We start from the raw sequence: 23,410 nt of genomic DNA, 5'->3' as shown, positions 1-23,410 counted from the left end.
AGAAAGATGCCACAGGGGTCATTAAAAATAGTTTATAATAAATTGGAATGGTTTTCACTTAGACCTTTCATTTACATCATTCCAGAACAGAAAAAAGATTAAAGGAAAGGATGTGATCAAGGTCACATACTTAGCATATTAACTATTTAATCATGCAAAAATTCATCAGATTAAACTGTGTAAGAATTTAGTTTTCATCATCTCACAATTGGGTGGTATAGACATTAGGAACCACAGCTTAGTCGTGCACATATTATATTACTGATATAATCTCTTTTATAACACTAGGAAATATCATTAGGGAATAAGTAAATTAGATGTTTTTCACAAAAGTCTGGTGCTGGTTTGGTGGAGTTTCTGCCCTTCTATTCGTCTTTGAAAGCGCTTTGTGAAGATATGTATTTATAGAAAATTCTTAATAATGATAACAGTGGAATAATAAAAAAAAAAAGTTGAAAAGTGGTCTGACTTTCAGACAGTCCTCCTAGATTGTACCCCAGCTGTCCTTCCTCAGTGAAGAAAGTATGCTTTACATCTGTCTTGCTACGTTTCAGTACGGGCTATATGTCACCCCAGAGAGTTGTGTTGCAGAGTATTGCAAATGCTTCAACAAGTCATAAATGTTCCTCATGTGAGGTTCAATTTCTTCAGATACCTAAGGTTTAATTCCATAGTTACTTTTACTTAAAAAAAAAACAAAAAAAACTATGGGATATTATTTCCTTGTAAGGAAAATCTACTCAAGATGTCATCAGCATCCTTAAAATTTGTCAATCACTCTAGTAATGGAGAATCAAAAATTGGCTTATATTGGAAGGGACCTTCAAAGATCATACAGTCCAATCTCCCTGCCACATTACTCCAAGCCCTGTACAACCTGAACCTGAATACTGACAGTGATGGGAGACCCACAGCTTTTCTGGGCCACTTGGTCCAGTGTCTCACTGCCCTCATCACAAACAATTACTTTCTAACTAACCTAAACCTGTTCTCTTTCAGTTTAAAACTGCCCCTTGTCTTGTCTACACAGTCATTAGCAACAAGTCCCTCTCCACCTTTTTTATAGGCCCCCTTTATATATTGACAGGCAGCAATAACCCTGGAACCTTTCCCTCCCCAGGCTAAACAATCTCAGCTCCCCTGGTTAAAGAACCTTAGCTCTTCCAGCCTTTCTTCAGAGAAGAATTGTTTCCAGACCTCTGACCATTTCTGTGGCTTTCCTCTGGGCCTGGATGCACTGCTCCAGGTGAGGTCACACTAGAGAAGAGCAGAGGAGGAGAGTATCATGACAGTATCTTGCTTCTCTTTGCTTCAGAGTTCCTTTGTTTCTCTACACTGACTTTTAAAGGTTGTATTTTATTTTGTTTCAAATATGATTTGACTTTAGTGAACAGATTGTTTTTTGGTTTTTTTGTTTTCTCCAGCATCTCACAGAATCACAGAATGATTTATGTTGAAAGGGACCTCTGGAGGCTACCTTGCCTAAGCTTGCTCCTTAAACAGGGCCACTTGGAGCCCTGGACCATCTCCAGAGTTCACTGCCCCTATGGCAACCTGGGTTAGCATGTGATCATCCTCAGAGTAAAAAAGTTTTCCCTGATGCTCAGAGGAAACCTGACATGCTTCAATTTGTGCCTATTTCTTCTCGCCACTGGGCACAAATGAGAAGAGCCTGGGCCCATTCTCTTTACACCCTTCCTTCAGGTCAATAAGATACTCTCTTCTCCAGGTTGAATAGGGCTTCAGTCACAGCTCTCCCAGATTTTTCTATTAAAAATTGCTCTAGTCTTTCTTACAAACACTTTCAGGACACTGTTCAGTGGTACTGGGAACATATTCCTATAAAAAACACGCTTCCCATAAAATTCTATACAATCTTTTAAGGTATTTAAAATAAAAGTTAAATTTAAGATGGTTTGGGATGTTCCCTCCCCCTTCCCCTTCCCCTTCCCCTTCCCCTTCCCCTTCCCCTTCCCCTTCCCCTTCCCCTTCCCCTTCCCCTTCCCCTTTCCCTTTCCTTCTAAATAACTAATATCGGATGACTTATAATATTTTCTTGTAATACTAACTAGATCATAAGACAGGTCAAAAGACCATGGGAGAGAGGCAGTTTAGGTTTTTCAGCTTTGAGGACACTCATATAACAAAGACATCCAGACAAGGCCCCCACTTTACAGTTACCTAGTATGTGACAGACCACAATTTCTGAGACTTTTTTACATCTAAACCTTTCAGTTGGGATTGACCTACAATGGAAGAAGACCTGATATGTAGTTCTGCTGCTGCTAACAAAATAATAACCAGCCATTTGCAAAAGTGGCGTTGGATTAGTGTCTTCACACAGCTTGCAAGTCTACAGGGGGCTCCAAAACTCTTTGCAGTGATCTGTTTTGGATTAAATTAGTGGAATGCAATTTACATCAAAAACAATTTCTGAGCATATCCATTTTTCTTCCTATACTCAATCAGGAATGAAGGAATTAAAGAAGGGAATACAGGAAGGAAGAAAAGGATGATAGTGCATTCATTGATTCATTCATCATTTCTTTTTTCATTTTTAGACTGTAAGATTATTTCATCTTCTCTCATATGAATTATAATTAATAGAATTAATAAGGTGCTTAGCCTACATTGAAAGAAAATTAATGTTATTAGCCAGAGAATAATTCTCTAAGGCATGTCACATGCAGTGACATTATAACTGTGAATGCTTTCAACATTGAATTCTGTTATACATACATCAGTATGAAAAAGCAATAGACATACATGGTCCCAAAGCTTATCAAGAGGCTTTGTATTTTGAATTTTTGACGTGGATTGTAATCATAATCTTCAGTGTTGGTTTAACAAGTCACAAACATGAAATATTCAAAAAAGTATTTTATTCATGTGTCTTTTGGGCTTTTCTCCTCCTAGCATAATGATTGCCTTAAAATTGAATAGTTGTCCTATTTGGTACTGATTTTCAATAAATAAACAAATGAAAATGGAACTGTTTTGTATTTAGAATTTTGAGTCTTGAGTGGACTTTTCCATCTTACAAGAAAAGCTTTTGCTTTCTCTCTTGGAAATGGCACCTAATTTCTTTCTGATTCCATCTGACTTCTCAAATAAGGAAAAATATTTCAGTTGCATTCCATTGTTCAATCTTTATGTCTTTATGTCATCACTGGTACCTGGTAGTACTTCTACTTGCAACTTCTACTCCTTTTCTACTCCTTTTTTTTTATTCATCCACAAGGGTCTTCCACAACATGACTCAGTCAGCAGAAAACACTGTAAATTTCTTTTAGAACTCAGTGAAAATTCATGTATTTTTCCTACCAAAGGTCAAAGATTTCTGATGTTGTTCTATAATGTAGTTTTCAATACACTCATGTTTTCTTCATATGCCGTATTTTCTTTACTTAGGAAGTCTTGCAGCATAGTGTTGTATCTGGGCTATATTGTTCTTACTGCTCTTGCAAGTTACATTCATCTATGCATAAATACTAATTTTTGTCATTTCTGAAAAGCTCCATTTCTGAAAAGCTCACAGTATCCACTTTTTCATCTTTTCTAGACAATTTTTTAAGAACTTTTTCTACTGTAGACTCTTCAGAGGCATTTTCAAGAACATACTGGTTACTGACATCAGCAGTACAGTGAATCAATCTACTTTCTCTGACATGGCTGATGCATTAAAACTGGACTTTTCAGTGGAGGTTAATGGAAATAAGTACTCCCTTCAGCTGAAAAAAAATATATATATTATTCTTCCAGATTCATTTGGAAATGACAGCCATGACTTTTCTTTTTTTTCATCAGGCTAATAATGGAGAAGAAAGTAGCAGAGGAACTAAACATTATTTTCTACATGCTGGAACAAATATGCCATCTCTCATCAAGATCTTACAAGACACAACCAAAACTGAGACCAACTGAAAAAAAAAATTGTTACTTTTATACTAGCAAATGACAGTTGTGGATCTGTGGATCTGTTTCCTGATTAAGCTGGCTCTATTGTCCCTGATGCTTGTGTAATGACCAGAAAAGGACAATACCCGAGGAATCTTGTGTATCTTCTCTAAATTTGTTCTAATTTCCAATATTATCACCATTAAACTTGAATCCCTGATTTAGCCCAAGCTTTTTAAATAGCATGCTTCTGTCCTACAGTTGGTTTATTTGACACATCTCCTAAGAACTTGTGGTCATTCTGGAAAAGAGCAGTGGTTTTCAACCTGTTACCACCTCTGCATCACTAAATAGCCTGAAACAGCAGCATGTCAGCTACCCTGCTTTCCAACTTGCTGTTGAAACTCTAGAGACTCTCTCTGGAGACTTTCCTTCCTTTGCAGCAAGGAAATAGCAAAATGTAATGGCAGCAGCAAAAAAAAAAAAAAAAAAACAAAACAATTAGGCTGGAATAAAGTAAATAATACACAAGAGGAAAAAAAAAAAAACCAAAAAACAGGAAATCAAACACAGACAGTAAAACGAGCTAATGTCCACTGGATTGCTACAATGTGGATGCAAACAGAAATTATAACACATGCATTCTTTAATCTAAAGCAAGTACCCAATTGACTAAATGCTGGTCGCCACTGATAGACATGGTAATAGATTGTTTTATAAAGATCATTTGAATATGCAAGATGCACTCAGAAGCTCAGAGGGTTGGATTTAACTACTCAGCTTCAGAAGTCCACATCTCCGCTAAGTCCATGCTGCATAGACCACCTTCACAAAGAAGGGAATTAATTGCTCTTGTAGGACACAATAAATTTGGCAATAAAGTAGATATTGCAAAAGCTGAGATTATTGTGCTTTCTAAATGACTGTTTCTTTTCCCTAAGTATAAAGGACAAGTATGACAGATATTCAATAGACACAAATTGCTGGTCTCAATTTGGTGAACATGAACACAAGCCATCATGAATTCCTTCCACTGCTTTTAGAAGCACATGTAACATACCTACACTCCAGTCCATTTCCTCCACTGCATCACCATATAAACCATGCTTGCTCTTTCCTTTGAAATTTTCTGAAGCATATAGAGCAGTATGGACGTGAAGATAAGACAGGAAAAGAAGAAATGGTGTATCAGTGTTCCTGGAAAACAAGCAAAACAAAACCACAAAGACTTAGAGTATTTTATAATAAGTGTTCTACAAACAAATCTTTCTTCAATAAAAACACCAAAACAAAAAATAAAGGTGAAAAGGAATAATGTAATTGATTGCAGGATAATTCTGAATAAACACACACCCAGCAAAAATGCCACTCTTTTACTGAATTGAAAGCAAAAATAAATGGCAACATCTATCTTAATACCATTTGTGATATATATTGGAAAAGGACTTGCTGTTCAAAGGCAGGAATCTAGAAGTTTCTATATACAAACATCTCTCCAGATTTTACAAGGATATTTTTAAACACCTGAATACAATTTCTGTTCAAAAACATACCCTCAGCACTACATATCCACGTGAAACACAATTTCCTTCCTCACAAAGTCACATGGAAGCTGATCAACTAAACTGTTATGGGGACCTGTGTCTTTATTCTAGACTATGGTATATGACCAAACCTCTTTTCTTTTAAAGCTCTGTATGTGTATGCATGTGACTCTATATAACCTCAAAGTCATACCAATATAAAACTTTTTGTTCTCAGAGTAATGAACAGTCTCCATTGTCTTCTGTCTATTTCCTAAACAGATACAAAAGAAAGAGTGCAATAAATAGACTCTCTGTAAATTTTGCTGTTCATGTGATCTGTCAACAGGATATTTATGATCAATTCCAGCAGGCTGTGAAAGCACAGCTCAAACAAGTACTTCTGCTTATGCATTATTTATACTACTTTATTTAAAATTGTGCCATCCTAGCCAAATTTACTGCTATATGCTCTAACAGCACTTGCAGTACATTATGCATATTGTAAATATCAGCTGAACCACAAAAGCACTACCCATAAAACTTGTCTGGATCTCACCTTAAAGCACACAGCTAATTGCAGACTACTTTTAATTTTATTCATCATAGTTTCCCCCACCAAGCTGTGGTGGTTAATACCTGTGAATCACATCCACATCAAATGGAGACCATGTATTTACTCAAGCAATTGGTTCATCCACCCTTTAAAGAGGGGAGCCCCAACACAGGCATGCTCATAAAAATCACTTCTTCAAAATTAGCCAAAAAATCTAGCATTTAGAACTTCAAAACAAAGTTTTTTTAGTACAAGATATTAATCTGAAATCAATACTTTCATCTTAAAGAAAAACAATTAAGTTTAATTTACTATATTTATGATCCATTTTGCTCTCTCCTTGATTGGATCTGTTTTTTTCACAAGTTGAATGGTTAAAGCTTTTTTTCTACTGGCACATACAGTAGTAGATAAACACAGAATAATTTTTTATCCATATTAATCACTTGATAAATGTGTTTCTGATGGTGAATTTTTTCTTCATAAAAAAGTTATAATTTTTTAGGAAACTCAGAAGAAAAACAACGTTCTTCATGTGGAAGATTAATAAAAATATTTTAATTATCTCAAAAATATTTGTGCATAAATCCTGTATTAGTTTATTAATATAAAGTACTGATCCAAAACATTTAAGACATGTTTTTCATAAAAGATACACTTTCCATGAAGTTGTTTGTTGCTATTTGAAAGGTCATATATGTGAGAACTTTTCACAATTTTAGCAACAAATAACAAGAGATCCCTGAGTCAATGAAAAAGGTTGAAAATATCACCAATTGAGGTAAAAAAAGACATACACTTAAAAGTTACTTATTTAATATATACATAAATCTAATACTGACCTTTCACTAGAGAACTTTACTTCAAGGCAGATGATTTTTGTTTTACAACTTGCATTTTTTAATTCCTGGGATTATTGTTGACTTTTTCCTTAAACACAGTTCACTGAATTGAGATTAATATACAAATTCTACGGTAAAACAACACAAAAATTATTTTGCACCTTAACACTGCCGGCTATATTTAGCTTTCATGCAAACTACCTTGTTCTAATGCCATAGAGACACTGCATTCTCATAACTGTCTTCTTGCTTTGCTAAAAGTATCAACAGCTTCCATTATAAATGTTATTTTCAAGACATAATATTCAAGTTTGTTTTGTTTGTTGAATTCACAGAAAAGATCTAACTTTCATGAAGAGTCATCAAATCAATGATTGATATGGAAGGGCACTACATCATTCTCTTTTTTCCAACTAAAATTGACAGCTTTTGATTGACAGCTTGCTGTCGGGTGGAGAAGTGTCTCACCCATTAATATCCTCTAAAAGATCAGAGGCAGCTATTTATCTCCTGCCAAAACACTTTGAGGAGAATCATGACTAAATACCTTTACTCTGACCTTGAAAATGGAATGACAATACCAGCTAGTAGGCAGGAGAGAAATTTGACAATAACAGCTTAACTCCCAAACCACTTCAAAAAACAGCTCTTTCAAAAATGTATTTCCACTATCTTTTGCACAGCCCAAACACAGAGAATCTCCTTTTCAAAAAATTTGAGATTTTTCATCCTCACATGAGTCACACAGTTTTTTCAATTTATCAAGTAGCTAGAGAGATTACACACATCTGACATAAGATATTCTTCAGGGTGCTTTTAATGCATCTTGAAAACATCTTAAAGCATCACATTGCTGGTAACTCGTCTGCATTGCAAAGTACTGGGTTCTTCTTTTGTATAGTGAGGTGTCTTTATATTACTCAAGGATTCAGCTCAGGCTTGAGCTATAAAAAACAGCTTTAAAGTGTGTGAGAGAGCAATTAAAGCTAATCTGACTTTGTGCTTCAAACCCAAGTCTTTTAACTTTTTCCCTGCAAATCTGCTTTAAATGCTTGCTGCTCTGAAAACTCCTTGGGCAATTGTTGGCTTTTCTGTGCAAGTGGCACAGTTGACACATTGCAGGGAAGGAACACCACTCAGAGGTGCCTGGATAGGTTTGAGATTTCAGTCCATGAAAATTTAATTAAGTCAACAAAGCCAAGTGCAAAGGCCTGCACCACAGTTATGTCAATCCCAAGCACAAATGCTGGCTGGATGAACAATGTAATGGGAGCAGATCTGAGAAGGACTTGGGGTGTTGGTTGACAAGAAGCTCCATATTAGCTGGCAAAATATACGCTTGCAGCCCACAAAGCCAACTGTATCCCAGGCCTCAACAAAACCAGCATGACCAGCAGGTAATCCTTGAACAATTCCAGGCATGAGGCATCTGCAACTGCTCTACCTGTTCCAGTGCTTCACCACTCTCAGAGTAATGAATTTCTTCATAAGATCTCATCTAAACCTGCCTCCTTTCAGTTTAAAACTATCACCTGCCACAATCTGTCCTTATAAAAATTCCCTCTCCCTCCTTTTATAAGCCCCCTCAAGGTACTGGAAGGTCACAGTGAGGTCTCTCTTGAGCCTTCTCCATGCTGCACAACTTCAGCTTTTTCAGCCTGTCCTCAGGAGTGAAACTCAAAGGAGTGTCATCCCATTGGTCATCTTCTTGATTCTCCTCTGGACTGTAAGAGGTCCACATCTTTCCTGTGCCACACCCTGACACAGTACTCTAGGTGAATCACCACTGTGTCAACACAAGCAGGTAGAAACATAACATTTCCTTTCCTGTCATTTTCCTTCTGCTAAAAAAATCTTCTTATTCAGTATCCCCCCAGTGGATAAATTAATTAGTGCTAATTCCCCACAGATGCCTCCTCTACTTCCAGATTAGATCACCAGTAAGACAGTGGTCTTTGTGATAGCAGTGGATGAATACACTTCATTAATCTTGTTCCTGCAGGAGGAAAAGTCAAATTTTGGCTCAGTTGTATGAAAGCAGGACTGTTCTATATGCTGGATTTTGCTTTGTTCAGACTGCTAACAGTGCTAAAATTCTTGTTAGTCTGAATGAATTTATGAATGGATGTTTCTGTCCTGCTGTTTTAAAATATACACCTTCAAACATAGATGTCATATTTTCAGGTTTTTTTCAAAATCAGAAAAAGAACTCCAGACTACTGGAGGATAACTTATGCGAACCACAAAAGGTGTTGAAAATGTAACAGAGAGAGAAGGAAAAATGTAAATATATAGAAAATCTGACTCTTTCTAGTAGATATTATAAGTAGATTTTTTTACCACTATATCTGCATTTTTTAAATAATTTTCTCTGCCAATAGATAAGATGCTTCTACTTTTCCAATTTCGTGTCTTCACTTCACTTTAAATACTTAAGGTAAACACTTCACATATGTTTTTATTTCCCTTCTATACAACCTTTTCTCCCCCTCTGAAAGAAAATTTTGTAAGCATGGAGAAAAAAAAAATGATCTAGCACAAACTAAACTCATAACTAAACCCTCTCATCCACAAAGCTTTGGAGTCCAGCATACAGAACACTGTGTTTTAGAAGTGTTCCATTGACCATTCAGTCTGCCAATCACTGCAGAATTACTGAGGACCCCAATAATTCTTAAATGATCCAAAGATTTGGTAAAGTCCTATATGAACCCACTCCTTCTTCCTGTTACCTTCTTGTTCACAAGGCATAATCAGAGGTCTGGGAGAAAACGCACAAAGATCTAGTAGAGTTGTTAGAGCTTGTAAGTTACAACATGTTCTAATATATATGCACATATACATTATATGCATACAGAGATACACAAATTCTTCTCTATAATTTTTATTTAGCTGTAACTATAAGGAATATTCTTGTAGGATTCATAAAAACACTGGATTTGAGACCTGTAACTTCAGTGCAACATGACACATGGAAAAACTCTAATGATACATGGAAAAACCCTAAACCGCAGTCTGCTACAGTAGCTAACAAAGAATTTGAACAGGTGTTGCAACAGTGTTTCAAGAACTAAAATAGATTAGATAAGGAGAAAATTTACAATTTATTAACTGTTATAAAATGTTGAACATTATGCATATGCAATCTATGACTGGTAAAACTAGTCAAGAAGATTCAAATTCACCTTCACCACAGTTTTTAAATATAATCATGTTAGTATTTAAATACTGTTTTCAAGAAACCAGATTTCATTAGACTTTTAAAAAATGTTATTATTAGTTATGATCAGGTGTAGAAATTTCTCAGAGAGGTATTTTGTATCACAGGGTGGTATTTTTGTGTTGTTAATTTCTGATGCACCAGAAAACAGACCCTGGCATTTTGAAAAATTTGATTTTCTGTGCAGCTGGTCATTGAAAGGCATGCTGAAGATGTATGAGTGACAACCACATTGAATTTAACATGAAATAAGTAGCACCCATTTGACTTTCAAATATATTGTAATACCAACAGAGCATTCTGTTAGGTTTATGACATGTAAACACTTCCTCTCAGGAAAAAGCAATTTGAATTAACATACACAGAGCTGACCGGCCCACTGACAATTAGGGTAAGCAACTAAACGACTACCTGTTTTCACACACCAGATCTGACACTTGTAATTGCATACATTCTGCTCCAGTGCCATTTTTGGGCATTGAATTTTGTATTTGCTCTCTTTCAGTCTATTAAGGAACAAACAAAAATTGTAATATGCACACACTGGATTAAGGAAGATAAAATACAATACCACCTTTCTAAAGATCAGACCAAAGTAAGCAAAATAGCACATAGCTGTACACTATGAAGATATTATAAGACTTTAAAAATACAATTTCTAATGATTATATAGAATCACAGGCCAAAATTGGCCATCCAGCAGTCTGAGGTAGTAGTTAGACCTCTCTCCTTATTTTAGTAGTAGTGGAAGACCTCTCTCCTTATTTTGCTGGGAATCACAAACTCTCATTTTGTGGTCTCTGTGCCCAAACAGCCTCCTGCCACCACAGCACCCACCAGTCCTTCCCTGTTCACAGAGAACAGGTCCAGCACCTCCTCAGGTTGGCTCACTCACCAGCTATATCAGGAAGTTGTCTTCCATACACTCCAAGAACCACTAACACAGTTTCTTGTCCACTGCAATGCATTTCTAGCTCTGGTAAGCTGAAGTCCCCCACATGAACAAAGGAATTGTGAGACTTCTCCCAGCTGCTTACAGAATATCTTGTCTTCCTCTTCATCCTGTCTGGGTGGTCCATACTCCCACCTTGGTGTCTACCTTGTTGGCCTATCCCCTGATTCTTACCTTAAACACTCAAACCTATCACTACCATCATTAAGCTCTGGATAATCAAAATATTCCTTAACATAAAGGTCTACCCCACTTCCTCTCCTTCTTTGCCTATTCCTTCTGAAGAATCTTATGCTTATACAAGTCACAAAACCGAAAATTACAGAGAAACAACTAGAAAAGAGAATGTCTGGAAGTCCATCACCTGAACTCTGAAGAAATTCTAGAGGTAATAAAGGCAATAGGCAAACAAACTTACATAGACAAGACATTGGAAAATTAATATATGTCCATATACATTGCATATAAAAGTAGCAAAAAAAAAAGCTTTACAGGAAATATCAGTGCTGGTGAAGATTGGAGCTTCATCGTATATTTATTGTAAAGTTATTTAACCAACTAAAAGACACATGATATCTGATAATTTTAATTTGATGATGAAATGTGTATTCAGAACCAGGTAAGGTGAAAGCTTGAATTCTTTAACTTCAGGATTGTTTGCCCTCAGGTATAATTGTACACAAGGATTAACAGCGTACATGACTGAGTTTGCTACTTAATGTGTCAGCTAAAGAAAAGGAGACTGTGTGACAAGTTCAGTGTTCAAACATGTGGCTAAAGGGCTGAAAGAACTGGAATGACAAGTATGCTGCTAAGCACTGTGACTTTCAAAATACTTGTGGCCCTTCACTTCTGCAACCTGGTTACCTCTTGGTGGCCATTCACCTACAAATGGCCAAAGTCAGTGGATTATTCATAAGAGCAATGGTCTACTGGTATGAACTCTATCATGTCAGAACTAGTGTGTGAAAGCAAATATTGGTTTTGTTGCTCACACTAACAAAAGGGGCAGATCAGTTCAGATATTAATCCAATTACTCATATCCCCAAGAGTAAGTTTTATGGTCATATACTTTGCATATATTCATTAAAGGGCACAATTAAGATTGCTCAAATGCCCTAATTGCTTCTCAATACTTTAACATGTTTGGATATTCTCTAATATAACATTGACTATGAAGAGTCTGGGTTATAATTCTCACTGTAATTGCAGCACTCCTGTAACAAAGTTTGTTGTAAATTATGAATATGTGCTATTAACCTTGACTTCAATTTAACATCATTGTTGTCTGAAAACTACACTGACATTTGAGGCCAAGTGCCTAAATGATGTAAAATCACTTACCTCTAGCTGGGTCAACAAAGCTATGATGACTTAGATTACACATTATTTTGCCAGCTCTAAACACTGGGGTCAAACAGCAGCACTAATCTACAGGGTAACACTGTGCACATTACACATAATAATAACAGTTAAAAGAGTCACTAGCTTTCTACCATCGATTTCCATCTTAAACTCACCTATTTTGAGGCAACCATTTTAATGTCATGGCATTGAAATTAGCGAAACATTAATAGATACCCATAACAGTATCACTAAAGGCACTTTAGATACTTGCAAATAGTGGAAGAATATACCAACAAATAGTTCAAGTACTTGAGTGTCTTTTGAAATCACCAGACGCTTGGTCACTAAGCAAGTAATCTTTTAACAATTTTCAAATGTGTTTGTTCGTGTGTTTGTAATAACCAAGTACTTCACTGTTAAATTATCTACAATGTATCTGAGAAGACATCTTTATATCTATCCCCATCACGAAGAGGAAATAAAGATGGTTAATTTATAAATACTTATGGAAATGTTGATTGTTGGGAACACTTATTTAAGGAAATTTGTTATAAAAACCATTTTTTCAGTATAATATGTAAAAACAGCCACATCAAATATTCATAAGGATGGAAATGATAAAAAATTGCAGTATGAGATCAAGATTTTAGATAAACATTTTTTCTTGCTAACAGCTAGAAGCAGCTGATCTGTAAAGTCATTAAGTCTACAAAATTTAGCTGCAAATTCCCGGTATGTGTTTTCATCCAGCAACAACACCATTTGCATGTATTCACAGAAACTAATGCTACATACTTTAAAGAACAGTAATTCAGGGGTGTTGAATAGAAATTCAGGATAATAGTAATTCTATATGTTACAATATGATTTTATCTTGATTTAGTATTTTTAAAAATGCTATAATTTGTGTCAAAAGTGGTGGAGAAAAATACATACACATATTTTTTCCAGAAGTTAAATTGAATAAATTTTTTTTTCTGTAAATATATTGATTTCTATTTTAGAATATACAAATGTATACTTTTTTGACTTAATTCCATTAAGAACCCTTTGGTAACAATTACAAAGTAACTGACCTAGCAAAAATGAATCATGACTTAGGATGGTTTTGTAACCCAATGTTTAGGCGGCCCAATATGATGGCAATTAAAAACACTGTTTTCAAAACACCCTTTTGCTTCACAGAATCACAGAATGGGTAAAGTTAGAAGGGATAATAGTGGGATCATCTGGCGCAACCTCCCTCAGGGTCATCCCAGAGAACATGGCTAGGATTATGTCCAGACAGTTCTTAAATATCTCCCGCGAGGGAGACTACAAAACCCCTCTGGTTAACTGTTCCAGAGGGGTTAACTGTCTTCTTTCTTGTTACCTGCACAAGAAAGAAGTTCTTCCTCATGTTCAGCTGGAAGTCCCTGTACATCAGCTTTTGCCCATTGCTTCTTGTCCTATTGCTTGGCACCACCAAGCAGAGCCTGGGTCTGTCCTCTTGACACCTCCCTGCAGATACTTATGTACAGTGATTAGGTTATCTCTCAGTTGTCTCCTCTTGAGGCTGAACAGGCCCAGATACCTCAGCCTTTCTCTTAAGAGAGATGCTTTAATCCCTTAATCAATTTTATTGCCCTCTGCTGGACCTCCTCCAGGAGCTCGGTGTCTCTCTTGTCCTCAGGATCCCAGAGCTGGATACAACTTTACAGATGTGGCCCCACCAGGGCTGAGCAGAGGGCAGGATCACCTCCCTGCTGGCAATGCTCTCCCTAATGCCCCCCAGGCTCCCCCTGGCCTCCCTGGCCCCCAGGACCCACTGCTGGCTCAGGGACAGATGGTTGTGCACCAGCACCCCCAGGTCTTCTCCGCAGAGCTCCTTTCCAGCAGGTCACTCCCAGCCTGTCCTGGTGCCTGGGATTATTCTGTCCCAGATGCAGAAGCTAGCACTCTAATTTTGGAAAATCAAATATTTTCAAAATTACTGTTATAAAAGTCATCTAAAATGCCAGCATCTTAAAAAATTAGCCATATGAATGCCTTTTAATGGATGCATCAACTCAATGATGAAGAACATCTCCCCATTCTAGAAAAGTCATGAATTATGACCCTGCATTGTGCTTTCACAGAATTAAGTCACACCACAAAATATTTGTCATATTTCAGTTTACATGAAATTCTTAAGAATAAAACATTTCCCTTTCTATAGAGAAATTAGCTACATACCTGACAGGAGGAAACCAAACAGTCATTCCTACCAACAAGATTAACATCATCTTTTAAAGAAAAAAAATTACAATCATTTATATTGACATATTCTCTCTGCCCACCAGCTCACTTTTTTTCCTAATTTTCGGAAGCACTGTCATCATGAGATGCCAATGTTAACTTACAACACAGTTAGAAACCTACCTTTCAATAAACTTCATGGCTTCGTTTGTGAGTCTCTGAGTAAGGTTCTCATAGGACAGTGGCTGCTGGATAATCTGATGGTCTCTCATTAAAAAGCAGTTTAATTGTCGAAAATGATAGAAGAAAAAAATCAAAACCACAAGTGAAATTGTGATTATTAACAAGAAGTAACCCAGTGCTTGAAAGGGTACTTTGAGAAGGCCAATGTACTGCATTACTGCCCAAGACACAAGGGCGATTCCAGTGATTTGGGCTGGGATGACAAGGTCTCTCTGAACACCTTTTAAAAATACACTGCCTTGGCCAGGTTTGCAGTCTCTAAAATTGGTCACGGGAAGGCCATAAAAGTAATCAAATCCATGACTGAGGGGGTGGTGACAGAAGTCATAACTGCTTTCACAGTTCATCCCAAGATGCCACTTTCCTACAAAGAGAGAAGGACACAGAGTATTTTTGTAGTTAAATCATCAAAGTTACTTTTAATGTGCATTATTTAAAACATGAAGCTGTCACTATCTGGCTGATATCCCCCTGCTCCCAGTATTTATTGTGTGGATCACTATTTTCTATTGAAAGTTTCTTTGTGCCTCCATCAAAGATTTTTTTTCTTGTCTCCCTCTTCATCTCAGTTAGAAATAGATTAACATGGCTGCTGCTGAAGAACATTAAATTCTGAGTGGGCTAGCAGATCATTGAAGAGCAACAGAGCCCTAACAGACCTTTGGAAATTAAGCATGTGTAGCTGTAATAAGATAATACTGTTTTGTAGCAGCTACTAAATGAAGAGGAAGAACAAATATGGAAGTACAAAATATCTTTACTGAAGTTTTACTGGCAAATAATTTGACTAGTTTAAAAAAAGACAAAAGAATCACAAGAAAACAGTAACAAATATAAAATAAATCAAGAATTAGAAAATTATTAAAGCATTTATTATTTAAATGATTGTGAAATCTCTGAAAATGCCAACACACATGCCTCAAAATACACACATATATAAGAGGCTGATTATTTTGTATTTATATTTAATATATATAAATAAAAACAAAAGTAACAAGTAAATTGCTGTAAAGTATTCTCTCTCATAGCATTTTGTACCACTAGGAAATCACTGTAATTCTGCAATAATGTTGGACCCTGTCTGACCACTGAGGCTGATTTGCATTATACTAATACAATCTATTTCATGTCGATTATGGTAAGTATCTAGATAATTCATTCTATGACTCAGGTACAACCTCTTACCACATGCTTATGCATTGCTTAGCACAACAGACCTAACTGGTAGCTGCTATTTGAATAAAATGCATAATTATATAAAAAATTCAAATTCAGTTAAGCTTATTGAGCTAGCTTATGGATAGAGCTAGCTATTTTTGCTCTCAGCAAGAAAACATGCTGAATATTTTAAAAAAGCATGCTGGCCTTGACAAAACAGATCACATTATATACTGCTGGGTCAAACTTTATTTATTTTTTTGAATCAAACATCTAAACATGACCAGCATAATTCAGGGATTGTGATTGCAAAAGAAATAAACAAGAAAAAGTACAAATCCAGTAAGTCTTCATTCCCATAACTTGCCTCAAAGAAATTTGAAATACTTATTTCAGAGAATTCAAAATATTCATGGCAGTAAATGTAAAACAGAAAAAAAAAAGCTATACAGAATTTGTCCCCTTTTTCAAACCAAGCCAGCTTTTACACAACTGTAAGAGAACTCTGATGCAAACAGTTCTGAACATCTCCTTCTGGGTCTCCAGAACAATGTATTCATCCTGCACTTTTTCCTTTGGCTGTGACAAATGCAGGTTCTGCAATAACAAACAGGGTAAACATGGGGATCAGTTCTGCTTTTTTAAAATTTAGCAAATTAGGTGGGATGTTCTTATTTCTCTTCTACTAATAACAGAACTGAGTTATAGGATGAGAACGTCATATGCCTAAGTGTTTGTCTTTCAGCAAAGGTGGAGAAAAAGCAAAAATCTTGAATCTGAGTGATTAGTTGAGTGCAATTGTCCTCAATATGTATCTTGATGATCTTAAGTTAAAAGTAACTTCTGTATATCATCAAAGCAGGTATAAAACATTTTCAGGTCTGCTTATGTGCCAGTGAAATTAAGGCCTCTACACATTTCTCATTCCATCAGAACTTTTCCCTGTCAGATAGCCCCTCACCTGAAGTGGTATTATGCTGGTGGTATTCTGCACAGAACGGTTCTGGTGACTACTTTTGACATAGTCCAGTAAAAATTACTGTAGTCAGTTAAAAAAACAAGCAGTACAAACCATTTTACTGTAATGTAAGACGATATAGGTTCTATAAAGGGCTAGGTAAGGCTGGAACGCTGATTTTCATTCCCAGCACCCAAAGATGCAGATTTTTGAAAAGAAATGCTTCAGTTTTTTCTCTTATATTTGAATGAGTCTCTTAATGGAATAATTATAAATTAGCTGTGCAACACAATGAGCATGAAAAAACTGTCATCAAGTTAGATAAGTGATTTAAAGGTAGAGGCTTATAATCATGAATATAAATGCTCTTCTGGCTTAATATTTTTTTTCTTTGCTGTTATATGTTAATCTCAAAGTACCTATAATTTAGCACGAAAATATGAAAAAGAAACTAAAACAAATTAAGTATACCTTCAAGGTCACTTTTTATGATATGTAGTGGATTTTTTTTAACTGGATCTCAACTACAATCCAGGATAGAAAAACCTAGCAATAACAAATTAGGGCAGGAGGAAATAAAAGTCCCATTTTTATCTAAAGGGCTTCTTTAGCAAGTACAACAAATTCTTCAATGTCAAGACAAACTTGGGCCTCAGAAAAAGATTTGTTGAGAAGCAACTTAAGCCAAGCAAAGCAGAGATCAGGTTAGCAAGAAAAGCAGCAAAAGCCCCTGCTCAAATGATATCGGGAGCTGTGACAGAATGACACAACTGCCATTCTCAAATGGCTGGGCAGGTAGAAGGTTTTGATAGACCCTGCATTACTCTGAACAGGCAAGTGATGGCTGGGTGCACAATACATGCTTTGCTTCACTCCTTGTGACAATAACCCCTGCCTTGAGCTAGTGCTTGAACAGATTACTGTAATGTGCTTTAGATTCTGGGGCCCTTCTGAATCTGAGAGCAATGCAAAATGCTCTCATCTCTTTGCCAAATGATGCTTCATAGAATGGACACTTCACATAAGCATCATAAGCATTTCAACAGATTCTACCAAGCTTTTGAGTGAAATTTATGCTGTTAATGGTAGATTATGAGTACCGTAATAATTTGAGACCTAGGCTTTTTTCCCTCTCCATCAGCCACAATTAAAACTTCTGCAGAATGAAAGCAATGCAATGAAAGGCAAGTGGAAGTGAGAAGCAAGTCCTATTCAGCCAAGAAATTTCACTCGAAACTCCATTTTTCAAAATGCAGAATCCTAAGGACACTACAGAAATCCATGTTTCCCCTGTATTTTTCCCTCAGATAGCAGAAAAAGGAAAAATACTGTAGTGGTTTTGGTACAAAGACTGATTTTTATGTAGTGATGTATTTCTTTTGGAATGATTCTGTGCTTTTCAGATAAATGGCAAGATACAAGATGTGGAGCAAGATGCAAACAGAAATATTTTGTGTTCTTAGGAAATATATTTATTTGAAATACACAGCAAAATTTATAAAAAGTGTATGTACATATGGTATTCACATGGACAGATTCTGGCCTGTTTTATGAATAACTGTTGTACTAACTCCACTCCATAGACTCAGTCAATCTTGGACACCTTACTACTGTGATGTGCCCAAACATTAAAATACTTAATTCTGAAAGAAATAAGTACCAGTTATCAATTAGTATTTTAGCATTGGAGATCAGCTACATAGGTGGATTTTAAACTTCTCTGGATGCTGGACAACACACTGGATAGCAGCAGTGAGGAAATTAACCTTTACTGTAATTGAGTATAGCAGTAGTTAAAACACTATCTATCAAATGTAAGGGGAATTTTTTCATTACGAATAGCTATTTCCAACAAAACATCAGCATTTCTTCCAACTGGTGAAATATTATGTATTCTATGCATCTGCTTTTTTTGATAGAACTCTTTTGTTGCAGATCTGATTGTGTGCCTTCCTGACAGATCTATTGGTTGTCACCTTCTTTATGTCACAGGGGAAAACAATGAGGTAGAAAAGTGTATACATAAAGTAGATTTATAGATAAAATATATTTAGGGACATATCAAACAAAAGAAAACACGTATTCAGAGGAGAAAAAAACATTTAAAAAGAAACAAAAATGCACCTAGGGAAGAAAAATACTGTCATCAGAGAGGAGATTCACCAAAAAAGTAGAAATGACACTACAGGTTTGAGGATCAGAAAGGCTTCAAATTAACCTTATGCCAATCCATCACTGGTGCAGGATTTGACAATTAGTTCTTTGAGAATTGCTGAATTAGATTGAACCAAGCAAAGACTCCCTGACCTAGACCAATATGATGTGATAAGAACACCAGCAAAAGCAGAAAATATGCTGGTTGTGAATCAGACTGTCTATCTAGTCTTCAAATCTACATAATTTTTCTTTCTATCATTTACATATGATTTATCCCTAATTTTAATGCACTTCTTGATTTTTGGAAACCTTCATTATACTCTAAGGATATGGTAATATTACATTTTGTGGTCTCATAGCTATCACTCAGGCCACTTGGAAGAATTGTTCATTAAGCATCATGGAGAGAACTTCTGGAGATCTAAGTGGCAAGCTGTCATGCTGCTGTAAAAGTAGTTAAAAAAAGAACATTAACTGGGTCAGCCCCAGAAAATGAGTTGTATTACTGTGCTTGCTACAAACAGAAAAAACCCAGTCTTTAATTGAATACAGAGAAATAGAAATCAAGTCCACAAGGAACAAGTACAAATTATGAACAGCTTTTTTGTTCAAACTATGAACTATTTGAACTATGGTTGAAATACACGTACATTAAATACATTTCTGATAAGAATTTCTGGTTTTCTATTTTCATTCTTTCAGGACATCATGGTATTTTATGCTTTATAAGACTGAGATATAGCTAAGTAGGATTTTTAGTTAGAATGCTGACACTGGTTTATCTACACAATACAGACATTTTCTGAACACTGGCATGAACTGTTAGCCTTGCTAAACATCCTGGGTTTTTAAACAAAAATTACTCTCAAAATTGCCAGTTTCTGTTTCATTTAAAAAACAAATTGCATGCATCCTTCATCTAAATCAATTGAGTAATATTTCAGTGTGATGTTCTCTGCACAACTATTCCCTGGAAATTTCAGTACAGAAACACATTATGTAATACAAATTGAACTTTTCAAGAATCTTCTAAAATATAAGCAGTGTGAAATAAGTCAGTGGCCAAATTAAGAAAAAAAAAATCAGAAATCTTTAATGGTATACTTTTATGACATTAATTTCAATTCTATTTAATATTAACCTAGTGTGATTCCTTTTGCCCATCACTGGATATTTATGCTGTGATCAGTTGTCTGAACTATCTTTGTAATAAGAGAGGAATACGTTTTTATATGAAATATCTACCAAATGATATGAAAAATTTCCTAGAAAAATCCATTTTTGTCTGATGACCTAGATGGCAACCCAGGTACAATGTTATTTACTGTATGGGAATTTAACAATGGTGAAAAACAAGCACAGTGCTGACTTGTACCCCTGTGATCAACCCCTCATTGTCTCTCTGATGTAATCAAAGTCCTTTTTATACTGAAAACTTTTCAAGAGCTTAAATAATTTTCAGTTTGTTCATCATGTTTCTTCAGTACTGTGCAAAATGAGACTATAACTACACAAGTGAATTAGACATACTTACCTGACTAGTGTTTCACACAGGCATGGGAATGTCCTCAGCTTTGTTCCAGAAAAATAAATTCATTATGCTGTGGGGCAGAAAAGCTTAATGCAGGCCCTCAAAAGCCTATACAGGAAGTTAATGTTCTTTTCATTGAAATGAAAGGAAACAGAGCTGCGCATGTCTGCAATTTTACCTATTAGAGCTGTTGCATAACCTTTCTGCTTCAGGAGTTTGGGAAAAGTTATTTCTTCAGAAGGAAGTCCCCCAGAAGAGGCAGAAAATAAGAAGACACCGACACGTGAGAAGGCAGCCATTCCTAAATACAATAAAAATGAATGAGACCAAGATAATACAAAAAAAGAATTTCCATTCATTAATTCAGCATGCACTTTTTGCCTTAGGTGGTATCACTTAAATGACATATTACAATCAGACACTAAGTGCTGCAAGTAGAAGATATAATCATCCATTTAAATGAGTGAGGTATTTCCTGTATTGACACCAAAAACAGACATGGAGAAAAAAATCTGAGCTTATAACCATGGGGCCAGCCATCACATAAAGAGCTGCAGCCCCTTCTGTAGATTTTCTAAGGTATAGCAAAATTTTAAGAAGTTGAGCTTGCATAATTTATTTTTCCTATACCCAGGGAGGGAAGGAAGATGAGGACTAAGTGAGATCATTCCCAAGTTCTAGTTTGAGAATTTCCCGTCCTCATATGTGGTTTTCTACAAGCCTTTAAGGTTTTTTGAGAGAAGTCATATTGAAATAGGGCAGTCTTACTTCTGGGCATGTAAATATCATGAGGTCAGAAAGAGCAAGAGAGAATCTGATCCTGTAAATAGAGTGGTTTGAGCTGTCAGCATTGATGGGTGCTCCGGTGGCATGAAGACACATCATTCAATGCACACTGAAGGAGCGCACTAAAGGAGCATCAGGTACTGGCTAAAAAGACAACATCTAAATAAGGCACAGTAATTTCTATATGCTAAGAGTCTGAGAAACACAAATGAGCTTACAAAGTGCACTCAGGATGAGGAACTTGAGAGCTCAGGTTCATGAAAATTAGATTACTAGATTCCAGATGAGAGCTGGCACTGAAAATAGACAGTAAGAACAGAGAATATCTATGCAAATCTGTGCAGATGTATCTTCAGGAAGTCTAAATTATGCAACTGTGCCCAAGTTACATGACTGATATAGACAACCAGAATCCTCTCTCAGGTATCCCTTGTGGTTACATGAGAAAATGACTCGTTAGACTGGTTTATTAAAGACAGCTCAACCTACCCTTCAAATGCTGACTTCAGCTTTTCACCCCAGATAGTTTTGCTGATCAATGCTTCAGATAGCTTCAGTCATATATTTATCTATATTTTTCTTATTTATATTTTTTTACATATTTCAAGCTCTTGTAACTGAAATCAGTGTAATTCCATTAAGTTATCAGAATGAAAGTACAGAAGCATTCTATTTATTTTCATCATTACCTTTCTCTGAGCTTGTGTCTCATCCAATACAACATTTTGGAATTGTTTTCTTTAGCTCTATTATCAGGAGATTTATATTTCTAACATTTTTTCCACATCATGATTCTAGTATCTTCTATAATAAGCTTTTACTAGTTCTTCACTGATATTCAGAAGCAGTCCATATTTAGAAATTTTGTAATTTAAGTAAGACAAAGTTCAATTTTTGTACCTACATGGAAATGATTAAGTGTGTCTGAGAGCTGATCAGTGTAGAAAAAGATTAGTTCAAGTCTTAATTTTTCAGAAATAAGAACAAGTAACATAATGGAAAGTGACCTTGTGACTTTACCTACAGTAAATGATAATAGCAATATATCTGTAACAGGATATAACATTTTCCTTTGCAGATGAATTTAACAGAAAATTTAGCAAGTTATATTAGCTGGCATTTTTGCAGAAGCTTGTTACTTGATTTGAGTGAACACGAATGTATCAAGTAGGCTCCAGAGTCTTGCTTTGCTTTCATTCCCAGAAGCAAGGACAGGATGTTTTATCACTAATGAACAAGTGATCTGATTAATGTATAATGATCCTTGCTAAAAATGATGTTAAGGGAATGTTAAAGTTGCATGGCTAAGCACTGAGAGGCTCAGTCCCAGCACACTAAAATAAACAGACTAGATCTTCATGGACTCAAATAGGCTTTGGATCAGGTACTTTGAAAGTAAGAAAAATTAAACACATTTATTCACAGGGTACTTAGTGCTGTGTATGAGTAGATATGGAACAAAAATAACACTTCAAATAGTTGAGATATTTTTTACTCTCTTCTTCCCAGTTTTCAGGGCAACTTGAGTACTTTAATGAACTGTCCTGCCCCTACCTCCCCCCTACAAAAAACACAAACCCAACAATTTGTCTTGATGCCTTGTGAAGGCTGACCTAGAACAGAGGCTAGATGGAGCTAAAGTAAAGTAGGCATTTTGAAAGGCCTCAAATAGATCCACCTTGGGCAGCACAACCCAAAATGGCCACAAAATGGGTAACAGGTCTCACATTTTTATAAGTTTTGGTCCATTAGCATATTGGAGCTAATTGTCCAATTACATCTTTAGCCCATGAAGTCCCATCCTTCTTGCTTTTTCTCTTTTTTCTCTCTTCAGTCCACTGTTGTTTATGCTATTGGGCCTGAGATCTGGATTGGTTATCCTTGGGTCCCCAGCTAGAGAAGGAATTGTTTTGTCTGCTATTCTGTGGAGAGAGCTTACTATCCCCTAATATAAAGCCTCGACTTACACACTAAAGCAGAATATACTCTGAAAAGCAGAAAAGCTAAAACCTGAGGCATCAG

General features: G+C 36.0%; 1 protein-coding gene across 12 annotated transcripts in view; it reads right to left on the bottom strand.

The window, feature by feature from the left end:
* STS (steroid sulfatase) overlaps nucleotides 1-23,410 on the bottom strand; it is a 107,441-nt gene that overhangs the window by 57,196 nt on the left and 26,835 nt on the right. For all 12 annotated transcript variants that reach the window (XM_005487539.4, XM_005487537.4, XM_026793789.2 and 9 more), the window contains 3 exons: nucleotides 20,781-20,903; nucleotides 14,739-15,162; nucleotides 4,958-5,094 (listed from right to left, as the gene is read on the bottom strand). In XM_005487539.4, coding sequence (XP_005487596.2) covers nucleotides 4,958-5,094; nucleotides 14,739-15,162; nucleotides 20,781-20,903 — 684 coding nt within the window. The remainder of the gene's footprint in view (nucleotides 1-4,957; nucleotides 5,095-14,738; nucleotides 15,163-20,780; nucleotides 20,904-23,410) is intronic.

The sequence above is a fragment of the Zonotrichia albicollis genome, chromosome 2, assembly GCF_047830755.1.
Source record: "Zonotrichia albicollis isolate bZonAlb1 chromosome 2, bZonAlb1.hap1, whole genome shotgun sequence".
NCBI lineage: Eukaryota > Metazoa > Chordata > Aves > Passeriformes > Passerellidae > Zonotrichia > Zonotrichia albicollis.
The sequence above is the reverse complement of the archived record's forward strand: the minus strand, read 5'-3'. Positions and strand labels throughout refer to the sequence as shown.